Genomic DNA, 15,527 nt, shown 5'->3' with positions numbered 1-15,527 from the left:
ATGCAGCTCAGGTGCACGGGTGTTGCAGTCTCGTGGGGACCAGGCTGTGAGCCGAGGGATGGGTGGACGTGAGAACCGTGTGCCCGGGCGCGGGATGAGCAGCCCCTTCTCCAGACCAGGGGTGGGGGGTGTCCTCCCCACGGAGGCCGCGCCCGCTCTGGTCCTAAAGCAGACGTGGCTTCTGCGTCTGGGAAGCGGTCCGTCCTGTTGACCTGCACCCTGAACTTGGTCTTATTTACATCTGATTCCAAACAACAGAGGCATCCGTCCCAGACAGAAAACTGTAAGTGGGAGAAACCCGACCTCCTAGTCAACTAAGCACGTGTCCAAGTGCTGGGGACCCTCCGGGTAGGAAGGTGGGGTTGAGGGGGGGCTGCCCTGTGGCCTTCGGTGGAGGGCTGTCTCAGTCCGTTCGGGCCGCTCTCATAAAATACCACAGACCGAGCAGCTTGTAAACAACAGAAACGATTTCTCACTGTTCCAGCGGCTGGGAAGTCCAGGATCAGGCGTCTGGTGGAGGCCCCCTCCCGGGTCCACAGCTGGTACCTCTCACCGTGTCCTCACAGGGCAGAAGGGATGAGGGATTTCTCTGGGCCTCTTTCATTAGGGCACTGATCCCACTCTCAAGGGCTCCACCCTCTTGACCTAAGCACTCACCTCTACACCATCACCTCTACACCATCACCTTTGGGGGGTAGGGTTTCAGCATAGGAATCTTGGGGGGGACGCAGACAGGCAGACAGTAGCCAGGAGGCGTGGCACGTTTGAGGCCGGATGTGATGAAAGCAGACAGCTTCGCTTGCTGAGGGTGGAAAATACGCCGTGAAAGCGTCCAAATGGAGGGCCGTGAAAGTCATGGTTTAGGACATTAATCTGATTGAAGAGGGTAATTGGGATCATCTTCAGATTCCAGAGGCACAGGTGGTGTGGCCAGGCCCACGCTTCCAGAATTACTCCCACTGCTGTTGTTGTGTCCCTTTGGTTCTCTTCCTCCCTCTCTAATTCTTAGGGGTTTTAATCCCCCAAATACAGGTCTTTCCCTTTGGCCCCCGTCTTCCCTGTAGCACTGCCTATGACCCTGTGCTCTGGGTCCCCCCAGGCTCTCCTGGACAAGTAGGAGAGGGGCCGGGGGGTGGGCCTGACTGCACCCCACACAGATGTATTTCTTGACCCTCGGTATTACGGTTCCTGGAGAAACAGTTAGCAGAGTCTTATCTCAGTTTTTCTTAAGTTTGGAAAACTCTTCTCTTCACTTTCTCCCCAGATGCTTGAACATAATCACTTGACTCGAACTAACTTTGTTATGTCTTTACATTTAGTTGAGTCTTTGGTTAAGTACTGGTTAAGTAGACAGTTAGGTATCATCATTCGATTCTGTAGCAGCGAGAGTGCAGTCCAGGGAAATTGGTGAGAAAGCTGCTGCTTCTTTCGTCTCCTCTCTTTTTACCTTTAGGTTTTTTTTTTCTGTCTCTCTCTCTCTCTCTCTCTCTCTCTCCCTCTCTCTCTCTCTCCGACCCTTCCCTACAACGTTAATGCCACTAAAACAAGGCTGGAAACTGTCCCTGGCGGATTGCTGCTTGGTCAGGAGATGCACCAGGAGGAGAGGAGGGTGGGATCGCGGGAGGGGTGTGAGGAAGAGGAAGAGAGAGGGTGGGAGCGGGAGGGGTGTGAGGAAGAGGAAGAGAGAGGGTGGGAGCGGGAGGGGTGTGAGGAAGAGGAAGAGAGAGGGTGGGAGCGGGAGGGGTGTGAGGAAGAGGAAGAGAGAGGGTGGGATCGCGGGAGGGGCAGCCACGGGCCACAGAAGCAGGCAGGCTAGCCTGGGCAGCGCTGTTCTATGGCAGGTGGAAGGGGGGCCAGGTCTGGGCAGAGGAGACGGTTGGAGGCTGGGAAGGGGACACTGGCCTAGCAGAATAAGGACAAAAAAGGATAAATGTGAGTGAAGAAAACATGGTTCTCTTCATTTCTGTCTATTCGCAGCTGCTGTCCTCCAAGTGCTGGTAGATATGGTTGAAGTCAGTGTGATGAGAAAATGTTATGTGGCAAATTGAGGCGGGGGCTTAAGAAAGTGATCAGATCAAAATGCCCCAGCAGGGCTTCCCTGGTGGCGCAGTGGTTGAGAATCTGCCTGCCAGTGCAGGGGACACGGGTTCGAGCCCTGGTCTGGGAGGATCCCACATGCCACGGAGCAACTAAGCCCGTGCGCCACAACTACTGAGCCTGCGCGTCTGGAGCCCGTGCTCCGCGACAAGAGAGGCCGCGATAGTGAGAGGCCCGCGCACCGCGATGAAGAGTGGCCCCCGCTTGCCACAACTAGAGAAAGCCCTCGTGCAGAAACGAAGACCCAGCACAGCCATAAATGAATGAATGAATGAATGAATGAATGAATAAATAAATAAATAAAAATAGCTTAAAAAAAAAAAAAGCCCCAGCAGAGTGCTGTCCACATAGAAATATTAAAGGAAAGAGCAAGTAAAATGATGGCCTTCTGTGGGATTATGGCATTCACAGCCCCTTCTGCTCTTGCCTTGGAAAAGTACCTTGTAATATTCATCTTGGATGTTTGTTATATTGAAGTGGAAACATTTCAAGTGATGATCAAGTCGTATTTGAGTGGTAATCCAACCCAGAGATTCTAAGAACAGCACCTCAGACTTATTCACTATTAAAGAATCAGTATTGTAATGAAATGCTGTTATGTCCAGAGAGATATTTCACTTTGGGGGGGGGTAGGGAAAAGCCAACATGTATTTTGTGTACGAGGAACATTTAAAAAAAAATCTTTTCCTAAACCATTTTGCTACTTGTTACTCTGTGTGCAGTGCTTAGTGCCTCCTATTTGGTTTTTTCTTTGGGCCTCAGTTCTTTCTGGAAAGTTTTTGAAAGTCAAGTTGCAACCAGCCAGAGTTTATGCCAATGGAAATACAACTAAACTATTAAATTATACACATTTTATGCCTTTCGTATGACAAGCATATCTTCTAGATGTTCCTTTTAGTAGGTCTTTGAATCTTTTTTTACTTAATGGAGCAGTAAGAAATGCATGAAGGAATTTGAATTTAGAGAGGCTGTCTTGCATGTGTATCTGGGCACTGGCATTTAGCGTCTGTAAAATCAATTGGCAGTGAATGTTTTATTTACCTGTTAGGATCTCAGCTAGATCATCAAGCAGCGCTTTGCCAGATATATTGGAATACACTCGATGGTACGGAAATCGAGTGGAAAGCAGTGAATCAGAAATATTTGTGTGCCGGTCTCATGAGGATTTTAATGCCCTATAAAATACCTGTGTATATAATAGAGAAGCAAAAATTATTGGAGAAGTAGAACTGGCTCACTCGCATAGTTATTACTCTTTTGTACATGAGCAAAATAGTCACTGTTTACCGAAATGTATTTTGGATTACGAATCGTTATCAAACCTCAAATTGCCTAAACTGCCCAGCTCTTTGCCGAGGCCTGAGTGGCAGCTGCAAAGCGAGGTTGGCCGCGGTGCCAGGTTCTCTGCGGCCTCTTGGCTTCTCAGCCTCCCTTTCATGTGTAGCCAAGTGAAATGTGAGCTCTGCAGATACCGGGGCCTTGGCCGGGCAGCAGTTTGGAAAGGCTGCCAAGGGCCCGGAGGCCAGGGGCCGGGCGAGGCCACGACTCCCAGGCATTTCCAGGGCGGTGACCGAGGGGCTCTGAGGTTCCAGGCACGTTTCCCTGCGAGACCAGGCCTGGGCTCTCAGGCGGTGGTTTTGGCTTCATCCTTCAGACGTTGCATGAGGAATATGCAGTCTTTATTGCTCTTCAGCCGCTTAACCGTTTATCCTTCACTTTCCACAATCTGTGTGGCGATCAGTGTTTTAAAAGATCAGTGCATTTCACTGGATTTGAAACCAGAGTGGGGTTCGTTTTATTTCATACAGGAAGCCTTCTTTGGGGAAGTCTGACACAACTGGCTTTTCAGCCTCTTGGAATTGAATTGGAAAAGCACAGCAGAGAAGGACAGGGCCGGGTGTCCGCTGGTGGGTTAGGTGGCCGTTGACCTCGGGATTCTTTCTCTGTGGCTCCCGGTCGCTGGGAGAACCCGATTCACAGGTCGGTGTGAGTTGGTGCGTTTCCGGTTGCAGTCAGGGATGTGACCAGGCTGACCGTAATGGATATCACTGTTCCCTGAAGTTTTGTTCTTGCTGCTCATCGTGTTAAGAATGTTGGATGATTTTAGGAACACTTAGCAGATTTGCTTTGATGGGAAAGTTAGTAAGTCCATCAGGCCGCCGGTGCGTGGAAATGATCTACAGAGAAGTAAATTCCTTCCCTCCCACACCAGCACATGAGAAAAGAGCCGTCCTGTGGGTCCCTGGGGATCTGACAGGTCTCCCCAGGGAGCGGTCCAGAGCGGTCCTGAGTGCCGGATCTGGGTCTCGGTGCTGCGTTCAGCTGGCCAAACAGAGCTAATCGAGGTGGGGAGAAAACCGAGAGGACAGGCCCTAACGGTGCACAGAGCTATGCGTCGCCGAGCCGGGAATAGGATCTTCAGTTAATTCACCCAGCCTTCCAGCTCCCTGCACTGGCCCTGCCAGGGTGAGATACAGCCTCGCACAGAACGCCACCCCTACTAGACAGGGCGTGTCGGTGCGTCTGTAATTTCTTCTGTTCACCCAGAAGATGAAAACAAACGTGAGCTTCGGAAGTGCCCCCTGTGAAGTCCCGACGCCCCCCCTAGGAGGAGCGGCCTTTGGGTTGCTACACAGGGAGTGTGCCCTGGAAGTGCCAGTGCTGTGTGAATTCGTGCAAAAGGAGGAGCATCCGGCTGCAGAGACGGACATGTTTTCAGGTGCCCTGTGTCCCCGGTGACCGGCCCTTCCTGCTGGGTGGTGGCAGTGATGGCACGTCTGCCCCCTGGCCGCTTGCAGTGGTTTACACGCTTTACTTCTCTTGGTCCTCACGGCACCCTGAAGATGAAATTAGGCCCAGAGAGGTTCACCTGCTCAGGATCACATAGCAAGTGAGCAACTGGGCTGGGATCCCGGCTGCAGGGCTACCCGTCATGTCCCGACGGCTGTGTTCCGAGCGTCGCTTCGCTCCGGGACTTGTCACTCCTCCGGCTCCGTCACTCAGAGCGCTGTTTACTGCTTGTTTATTTACTGTCGTTTCCTCCAGCGTGTCTTAGGAAGTATTGTTGAACTGTGACTACCAGACTTCCAGAAACACACAGTAAAGTAGAGGACATGGCGAGGCCTTTCTGTGAGGGGGGACGGGACCTACGACCCTTCCCCGAAGCCGGCATGGCAGGACTGTGACCCCGGTTCAAAGGACCGGGCAGCATCGGCGTCCTGCAGGGGAAACCAAAGGGCGCAGCGGAGTAGTCGACAAGGTTCGGTCAAGGCTGGGTGACGGGGGTCGTGTCGTTAGAAGCAGGGTCCGAAGGTCAGAGGGCCCTTGAGGGGTCCAAGGACTTCTGGAAGGCTCGGCCCCAGTGTCCCCCGGAGCAGCTCCTGTTAAGCAAACCCAGCAGGACATGGACGCGGCTGGCCAGGCCCCCCGCCCGCCGCGGTCGACAGCAGCAGCCGGCTCTTCCTCTGACGCCAAGCAAGAATACCTCACCAAGAAAAGTTTGGCCAGACGCTGAATCTCTGACTCGAAGCTAAACTAATTTTGCAAAACTATGTTAGGAAGTTCTGTTGCCATCAGGGTTTGATCCACTTTTTTGGAGGGGGCGGGGGCAGGAGGAGACTTTAAAAAAGCTTTAAAAAAACCCATCGCCGTCCCCCTGCCTGCCCGCCCCCTGCCCATTTTCTCCCCCCCACCCCGGCCGGACTCGCCTGCCTGGCGGGGTTCTTCCCGCCCGGCGCTGTCTGAAGGACACGGCAGTTGAGACGCTCCAGCCTGGCACTCGGGGCCCCTGTGAGCTGCCTGCCCACCTGTGTGCACTCACACTCCCGCCCCCTCCTGAGCATTGCGTTCTCTGTCACGCCGGTCCCTCTGCCCCGCGTGCTCCTCGCCTTTGCGGGTGCTGCCCCCCCAGCGCCCCTGCTTTTCTCTTTCTTTCTTCTTTTCCCGCTTTCCTGCTGGCTCCTCTTGTCTCCTTGAAGATGTAGCTTGTGTGTCCCTTCCTCCGGGAAGTGTTTCATTTTCCCACCCACTCCACCCCAAGACCTCTGCCCTCTGCTGCTGTCACAGCTCGGTCCCTGCGTCCCCGGGTCGCTCGGTCCCTGCGTCCCCGGGTCACTCAGTCCCTGCCCTGTGGCCTCACGACTTCTAGAGCCTTGTCCCTTAAGGGGAACGGCTGTGCCTGTCCCTGTTTCAATCCTCAGCACTCGCACACCACCTGGGAAAAAGGGAAAGCTTGATAAATGTCTTCCGGGTGATGAATAAATGAGTAAGTACGTAAAAAGCAGGAGCTCAGGAATCTCCTTCAGTGAATTACTTTGGTTGTTTGACGTGCCGTTTATCCTCTGAATCAGGGGTAGGCAGCAGTGACCCGGAGAGGCCAGAGGTCGTCTTAAAGTGACACGTAATGCTTGAGAAGGGCACCTCCAGTGCCACCGGAGAGGGAGTTTCTATCCAGTCCATTTGGAGATTAGATTGCCTGGGGCACACGCACATGTTAAAGCTGTCATTTAAAACTGTAAGGCAGTGTGGTCACATCCAAAACCACGTCTGTTAGCATCTCAGCCTGACAGTGGTCTCTAGGCAGGAGAGAGCAAAGGGGAGTGATCGTATGTAGGTTGTAAAGGCTATGTCTGTACGATCACGGGTTATAAACTCTGAGCCGCCGGCAGCGGTGACTGACCTACTCACGGCCATTCCAGACCCCGGCACAGAGCCGGCCCCAGCTCATCCTTGAGCCCACGAAGGAGAAAGAGCTACTGCCCACAGTGAAAGCCGTTGGAAAAGTTTTCCCCAAAAGCCAAACTCTGATTCTTATCTGTCAAGCTTAAGAGCAGTTAGTAAATTAATGAATTGTTCTTCTAAGTTTTTCCTCCTCTTCTTTTTTTTTTTTTTTTTTTTGGTGCTTATCATTTATCCTGCTGAGTAAAGTAGTTAATGGTGGAAATTAAGTTTTTTATGAGTTTTTGAGTTTTACACCAGGAAGCCAGACACAGCAGTACTTCCATGTACTAAAAACCCCAAATAAGGCAAAAGCCTCACTAAATTAGCCTTAGGAACAGAATGCCATCTCAGGGGCCGGGGATGGTCTACTGTTTGTTTTGTTTTCTCTTGGTGACACGTACATATACAGGTTTTTTTAAAAATTAATTAATTAATTAATTTATTTATTTATTTTTGGCTGTGTTGGGTCTTCGTTTCTGTGCAAGGGCTTTCTCCAGTTGCGGCGAGCGGGGGCCACTCTTCATCGCGGTGCGCGGGCTTCTCACTATCGCGGCCTCTCTTGTTGCGGAGCACAGGCTCCAGACGCGCAGGCTCAGTGATTGTGGTTCACGGGCCTAGTTGCTCTGCGGCATGTGGGATCTTCCCAGACCAGGGCTCGAACCCGTGTCCCCTGCATTGGCAGGCGGATTCTCAACCACTGCACCACTAGGGAAGCCCCATATACAGTTTTTTAATGTGAGACTTTCTTTGTAGGGCAAAGTGTGGAGTTGACCTTGACTTAACAACCATGATAATCCAGTTGAATTTTCAGACATTTTGGGACTGTTCTTTCATGAAAACTCTTCTCTTTCCTTCAGGGAATACCTCAGTTACCATGTGCCAAAGCATTATACAACTACGAAGGCAAAGAGCCTGGGGACCTTAAATTCAGCAAAGGTGACATCATCATTTTGCGGCGACAAGTGGATGAAAATTGGTACCACGGGGAGGTCAACGGAGTCCATGGCTTTTTCCCCACCAACTTCGTGCAGATTATCAAACCGTTACCTCAGCCCCCGCCTCAGTGCAAAGCACTTTATGACTTCGAAGTTAAAGACAAGGAAGCCGACAAGGATTGCCTTCCGTTTGCAAAGGTAAAGTGAGAACAACACCGCCTTCTATTTGTCGACCCTTCTCTGTACCTGGCTGCATAGACTATGGCTTCTGTTTCCTTGTGCAAAAACATATGCTAGTTTCATGTGAACTATCTCACTGTGCTTCTAAAAATATCTGGAAGCAGGCTTCTCAGAGTCACAAAGACAGTAATTTTGTGCACAGACTGTTCTCTGTGAAAGATAATTTTGGTTGATGTGCTGTGTGGTATCATTTTCGTATTTAGGGCCTAAATGTAATTCTAAGCTACGTTTCGGGGGGTGTGTGCGCCACTCGGGGATTTTAATTCCCTGAATTACGGATAACAAAGTGAAACATCATTACTTCCTTATTTTATATGAAAATTTCTTTGCTGAAAAGCACACAAGACTGTATCTACTGAATTGATAAAATGCTTTGGGATTTTGAGCAGAATGCTGTGGTTTTTTGGTAAAGAAAAACACTAGGGTGTACACTTCAATGGGCATTTGGTGTATTATAAGAGAAAAAGTGAAAAGAGCCTGAAAATTAATCTGGACCAGGGGTTCAGGGGGTCTGGGTGGGATTTGAGGTCGCAGTTTGTGGGTCTAAACAAAATCAGCCGTCAGCCCCTCGGTGGAGGGGCTGGTAGTTTACAGCTGTCTGGTCTGAAGGGGATGCCAGGCTGACTGGTAATTACCATTCAGTTCATCAGCTTCTTCCGTTCACATCCTGAAGACACGTCATGGAACTTTTATTCATGCACTCTTGCGACTTGAGTCCCATATTGAAAAGGAAATTAGGCGGCGAGCTTCCTGGGATCGGGTGGAGTAACGTTCGTTGTTTCTTCAGGATGACGTTCTGACTGTGATCCGCAGAGTGGACGAGAACTGGGCCGAAGGCATGCTGGCAGACAAGATAGGAATATTTCCCATCTCGTATGTTGAGGTAAGTCAGTCTGTAGAGACGTCAGTTGTGTTCGTATTCTGCTTTGCAAATCAGTCTTCAGTGTGCAGTGTGAGTATTCAGAAATCCTCAGGACCACTTCTCAGTACGTACCTGCATCGCATCGTTGTTGCACGCCTTAAACTGATACAGTGTTACATGTCCATTATGTCTCAATAAAACTAGGGGAAAAAAAAGAAAGATGAAAACCTAATCGATTAAAAAAAAAAAAAAAAGCCCTCATAGCACAAAGCCCCAGGAATGCACCTGTTCTCAATCCTGGGATGGAATTCTTCTACCCTGCCCAACAATTCCTGATCACCAGGAGACTGTGAAACGTTTGAACTCTGTACTTTGTCCCCTGCTAAGAGCATCGGTGTGTCTGTTGAGTGGGACCCTGGGCTCCCTGCCGGACCCTGTGCCGCCTGTAGCCGTTCTTTTCTGTTGGCAGCTGTGTGGTCAGAGGCTGGTGAAGGTCCCGACTGAGGTGGGAGATGCGTGTTTCTGTCTGTTTACACGTTTCTTCCGTGTGCCCCACGTCTCAGAACTGGGACAGTGATCTGCACGGTAGCCTGCAGAAAACGTGAAATAAGCAATGAACCGCCTCCACCCCATCCCAGCAATAACCAGCCACGCTGCCCCCTTTAACCAGCTTTACTCGGAAAGGTATGGCCAACCCGATTCAACGAAGTCTTCAGCGAAGTCTTTTTAGGAATATGTATGAAGTAACATGTATTATTTTAAAGAATAACACAAATTAAGAATGAACTAGGAAGTTACAATTTACATTCAGCCTTATTACATCATATGTCATAAACTTTCATGTCCTTTAGCCATAAGACTTTCATGCCAAAAACAAAATTGAAGGCATTTTCAAAGAACGAAAGACCAGCCCAAACAACCGTACGAGGTTAGCTGAGGTCACAGAAGGCTTCTGGGAAGAAGCGATTTCTTGGTGATGTCTGTGTCCTGGGTAGATGTGCATGGAAAAGGTGCATTGTTATGGCAGAAAGGACACGCATGCAGCACGAACAGCATGTGCACAGGCCAGAAAGAAAGAGTCAGCACAGGTCGGGAAACTGAAAGTAATTCTCTTGTTTAAGATATCAAAGCATGCATCTTCAGATGTAAAAAAGAAAACCCACACCACTGGTGTTCCCGTCTTTTCACCTGAGGCATTTATTGTGGCGTGGTTCTGAGGACAAAAATGACAAATTGTGTCATAGTAGCCAGCGTTCAGTCTCCCCACAGACCGTGAGATGGCCAGCATTTTCCTAGAACTCCCCTGGACTACCGTGTATCCGTGGAAAGGTAATTCAGACCATGTAAAAGCCTTGACGTTTATCCGTATCCTTCAGGTGTTCCTGTTTATTAAAATATTTTTTCCTCCTTTGAAAGTAAACAGTAGAAAAAAAAAAATTCTTAGCTCTCAGGTAACCCTTCCTGCACATTATTTACATATTCTAACTGCGGTCACGGAAAGTTACACGCATTCCCAAGCATCTGAATCGTTACGGTGAGGAGCGTGGGTACTGCAAGCTTAGTCGTGAGAGCCTGTCTTCACTTGCTGGGTATTAGCAATACTACGTGCTAGCACTTGGCGTGTGAGGCGTGGAAGAGGATTGCTGTGCTTTTGTTACTGGGCAGGTGTAGAGTTGCATGATAGGCATAAAAGATCCACCCACGGCAAACCCAGAGTCACCGAGAGTCACTTGAGTCACGAGGATTATTTACTCTGACTTAGGTTGGAAAGATAAACTTCTGCCCAAGTGGAAAATACTTTCATTCTCCTGCCTCTTTTCTTTCACAAGAGTATTTTCCTCATTTGAACCACAGTTTTGCCAGTTGAGACGAGGTGAACAAATCATCTCTCCCCGGGAGACCGTGAGCTTCCCTTTGATGTCAGGCCATCGGATGGAAGTTTCTGGCACCTGGGGATTAGCATGGGGGTTCAGCCTTTAGGGGAAGAAGGGGTGGCAGATTTCAGTAGCAACCTACCGAAATTCAGCCATTCAGGTAAAGCATAAACTGTCTTACAGGGCAGCCTCACGTGGAGCGAAGGCAGCTAACCATGGGAATCAAAAACCGGGGCTTTTTCCTGAATAATGTCTTTCTCTTGCTCTGTAAACCCCTTTAGGGTCCAGACCATACCTCACTGTAAAAACAGACTGTGTTACAAAAATCCACTTGTAAGTTATTTTCTTATACCTTGTAGATATACATTTAGGTTTCCACCAGTGTTAGGTGCTTTTGCTTTTTTCACGGTGCTTCTCCCCCAGACTCTTACCCCCCGAGGTGTGAGAAGCTTGTGTGTGATGATGTGTCTCCGAGGGCCTGGCCCTGCTGTGTCCTGTGAACCGTGGTTTGGAGCTCAGATCGGACCGTGACCCAGAGGATAGCAGTGGTCGTATAAGAGAATCTCAGCTCCACGTCTTGTGAGGAAGTGAGTTCAGAACTGAGTCTGCAGAGTGGCGTCTGGGCTTGTCACAGCGGAAGCTGGAACCCCGACTTCTGCTGGGTGGCTGGTTCGTGGAGATGCCCACGGAACTTGCCTGTGGCAGAAACTCTAAGCAGGATGGGTAGGGGATGGGATGCAGGCCTGGAGCAGGACCTCTGGGGTCGAGTTGGGAGCTGAGTGTCAGCGGTGGGTGAGGAGAGGGCTGAGTGGGGGGACCCAGGGCATGAGAGGCAATGCTGGGGTGCTGTGCCCTCCCCGTCCCTGCTCCCCACCTCCCTTCCGCCTTCCCCTCCAGCACCAGGACTGTGCACCGGACTCCCCACCTGTATCACAGGAGGTGAGAAAACGGTGACTTGCCGATAAATGACCACTGATTAAAGTACCAGATTCTTCAGGGTTTGAGCAGAGAAGGAGAGTCTGGTTGGGGGTGACTAGGGAGAGAACGGCCACGTGAATGTCCTTGAATTCTGCCCCTCGGGTCTCTGTAAAGATGAGGGGTCTCTTGCCTTGATCACCATCACGCTTCCCCGGAGACTCTCCCATCAGAGCCCCGAGGCTGTGGGTTCTGTTCTGTAGGGAAGATAGATGTTTCTTGGGGAAACCCAGGGGACTCTTGGAGACACCGTGTCAGGATATGTGTAAAAGGGTGTATTTGTCAAGGAGTGAGTGCGGTTGTAAAAAGGAATCAGTAGCTTGCTATTTTCTTTGTTCAAAAATATCAGACTTCTCCAAAACCGAATGATTTTAACACCCTCATTAATTCAGAGCTGACTCATTCACATTTCGTGGTCATTTGGACAAAGATGACATAATTCTTAGCAAGCCAAAAGTTTGAATGAAGTAAGTGCTAAATATGGCATTTTGGATGATTTTCAAACATTGTTGTGTATTGTAGGCTTATGCGCTATACATTTTTATTAAATGTGTCATACAATATTTTGATTCTTAGTCATTCATGTAAACTATCACTTACCCAGTTTTTTCAACAAAAAAAATTGTTTAGCAGCTCTGCTGCAGATAGAATGTAAAAGTGAGCATTCCTCGTGTACGGGTGGCGTGAGGTGGGCGTGGCCTGCTAGGCAGCTGTCTGGCTCTGTAGTTACTGCCAGAAGGAAGGGCTGCGTCCTCGGGTTAGATCACTGCCCCGATGTCACCTCTGTGGGCACACCTGCCCTCACCACCTCGTCTAAAGAGGTTCTTCCTCTTCCACCTGCTTTGCCTCACCCACCAGGTGCTGTGATCCTGGAAAACCTTGGGCTCGGAGCCCAGACGGCCTGGATTCCAGTCTTGGCTGGACCGGTGATGGTGGCGTGACTGGTCTCCTCATGTGTAAAATAGTAGAGCCCTCAGGGTGAGTTCGTCCGGTGGTGCTGTGCGCTGCCTGCAGAGTAGTGAGAGGTGTGTAGGGGGCACTGCGGCCGGCACCACCGCTGTCATTGTAATCACTCCACCGCGTCTTGTCCCCTGTAGCTGTCTCATCTGTGGATGTTACTGTCTCCCAGTGTCCGCCCTGCATGGAACGTGAGCTCCCAGGGTCAGCATCTTGTCTGGTTCACCCGCTCTCCCGAGGTCCCCGCCTGTCACCTGCCCCTGGTTGACCCTCAGTAAACGTGGGTTGAATGAATGAGTGAGCAACCCAAGGACCTTTTGGGCCGACATCAGGAATGAACTGGTTTCAGATGTGGCCAACTTTGACATTTTTCAGCTAGGACTCCCAGCATTCGCTACCCAGCCATGTATTTTCTCATCGGTTTATCTCAGTGATACATCTGGACCCCACCACCCTCAAAGCACAAGGTCTCTTCGGTGACTTTAGGGAGATTGTTTTTTAATGAAGCTGAGTGAATCTTTGGTTATGCCTAGTTTAGAATTTTCCAGACTAAAATAACGGTGGCCATACTCTGTGGATTAGATCCTGGAGCCTCTACGGATTATCTCCTTGATACGTTCTTAGATGAATTTTCACCTGCTTGACACTATTCCTTTGACTCACTTTGAGCAGATGTAGGGTGGCCTAATTGTTAAGGATACTCATTCTTTTAAAATAACTTTATGGAGTTATCAGTGACGTATAATAAACTGCGCATATTTAAAGTGTAAAGCTGTTTTCAGCTTCCAGAATCAGACAAATCTTGGGAGATATTTCTATGGCCAGGGAACAGAACGGTGTCATCAGCTTTAACTGTGGAAAGTCACGTGTGTGGGTCTCCCGGAGCACCAGCAGCCTTCAGGGGGGTGATAGCTTCCTTTTCTGTGGACATGGGGGCTTGGGAGATGTCACCTGTGTTTCAGGGAATTACAGGTGCAGGTTTAGATATCGGGTTTGAAGTTGCCAAGGTGCCCCTTGAAGGAGCTAAGAAGAGCAATGTTCACTTTACTACTTAGAGTCTTTGTGCTAGAACGGCGGTCCCCAACCTTTTTGGCACCAGGGACTGGTTTCGTGGAAGACAGTTTTTCCATGGGCTGGCGGTGGGGTGGGAATTGTTTGGGGATGGTTCAAGCGCGTTACATGTATTGTGCACTTTATTTCCATTATTATTACATTGTAATATATGATGAAATAATTATGCAACGCACCATAATGAAGAATCAGTGGGAGCCCTGAGCTGGTTTTCACTTGCCACTCACTGATAGGGTTTGTTTTTTTGTTTTTTGTTTTTTTAATTTTTGGCTGCGTTGGGTCTTTGTTTCTGTGCGAGGGCTTTCTCTAGTTGCGGCAAGTGGGGGCCACTCTTCATCGCGGTGCGCGGGCCTCTCACTATCGCGGCCTCTCCTGTTGCGGAGCACAGGCTCCAGACGCGCAGGCTCAGTAGTTGTGGCTCACGGGCCCAGTTGCTCCACGGCATGTGGGATCCTCCCAGACCAGGGCTCGAACCCGTGTCCCCTGCATCGGCAGGCAGATTCTCAACCACTGCGCCACCAGGGAAGTCCACTGATAAGGTTTTGACGTGAGTCTGCAGTTGATTTATGATGATCTCTGTGCCGTCAAACCTCTCTGCTAATGACAATCTGTATTTGCAGCCGCTCCCCAGCGCTAGCGTCACCACCTCAGCTCCACCTCAGATCATCAGGCATTAGATTCCCATAAGGAGCGTGCAACCTAGATCCCCCGCATGCGCGGTTCACAGTAGAGTTCACGCTCCCGTGAGAATCTAATGCCGCTGATCTGACAGGAGGCAGAACCCAGGCGGTAATGTGAGGGATGGGGAGCGGCTGTAAATACAGACGGAGCTTCGCTTGCTGGCCCGCTGCTCACCTCCTGCCGTGCAGCCTGGTTCCTAACATTCAGCCAGTTGGGGACCCCTGCTCTGGAGAGTATTGAGAACCGAGGATCAAAATCGTCGTCTTTGATCTCTTAATCAGAGAGAGCTGATTGAACAATGTAAAAAGATATTCTGTCATTCGTATTTTGGGATGTATTCTTTTCCTTTTAAATGCAAAAGTGAAATGTTCAATTCACTGTAATCTTTTCTTTTTAAATGAGAAATGTAGGAAAATTGGGGGGGGGGAGTTGGAAAGAGAATTACGATATTGCTTGGCTTCCAAATACCCCTTCAATTCTGAAGTGAAGTAATTTTTATAAAATACATTTAGAGACATTGTTGGGAAGTCAGGAAGGCAGTTGGTTGCTGCGCTAACTTTCTCCCTCCATTTTGAGGTAAATTAATTTCTATAAATGAAATCTAGAGATGCTGTTGAGCAACTGGTGAGGGAGGTAAATTAATCTCTATAAATGAAATCTAGAGTTGCTGTTGAGGAACCGGTGAGGGAGACTTACCCCGTGCCCAGTGTAATACATTCGTTCACCTCCAAGTCTACAGCGGCCCTGCTTCGAGTAGCGCTTTCAGCCCCGTGGGCTCTGTCCCGCACTGCGGGTCCTCGTATCCTCTGAGAGCCGTCAGCTTGGTGCAAATAATAGTTACATTTCGTTTTGCCACAATGACAGAAGGGGAGAGGATCTCTAGATTCCGAATTTCTCAGGGCAGAGGCAGGTCTCTGGACTCCAGGAAAAACCCCTGCTCACTGCAGACAGCTCGAGGCAACCTGGCCAGACCCAATCAGAAAAGGAGCCCTGTAAATTAGGTAAGGATTTACTTAGGGCAGTTTGCGCCCCATCTATTATGCAGCAGCCTCTTTCCAATTTAAGAGTTTCCTTTTGTTTTCCATCAGGAAAACATTCCGGGAGCTGAGATTCTAA

General features: G+C 49.7%; 1 protein-coding gene across 5 annotated transcripts in view; it reads left to right on the top strand.

Moving 5' to 3' along the window:
* SH3RF1 (SH3 domain containing ring finger 1) overlaps positions 1-15,527 on the top strand; it is a 152,392-nt gene that overhangs the window by 99,145 nt on the left and 37,720 nt on the right. For all 5 annotated transcript variants that reach the window (XM_036856067.1, XM_036856065.1, XM_036856064.1 and 2 more), the window contains exons 3-4: positions 7,674-7,949; positions 8,779-8,874. In XM_036856067.1, the coding sequence (XP_036711962.1) occupies positions 7,674-7,949; positions 8,779-8,874 (372 nt within the window). The remainder of the gene's footprint in view (positions 1-7,673; positions 7,950-8,778; positions 8,875-15,527) is intronic.

The sequence above is a fragment of the Balaenoptera musculus genome, chromosome 6 (assembly GCF_009873245.2).
Source record: "Balaenoptera musculus isolate JJ_BM4_2016_0621 chromosome 6, mBalMus1.pri.v3, whole genome shotgun sequence".
Classification (NCBI taxonomy): domain Eukaryota; kingdom Metazoa; phylum Chordata; class Mammalia; order Artiodactyla; family Balaenopteridae; genus Balaenoptera; species Balaenoptera musculus.
Note: the sequence above shows the minus strand (reverse complement) of the source record. Positions and strands in the feature narration are given on the sequence as shown.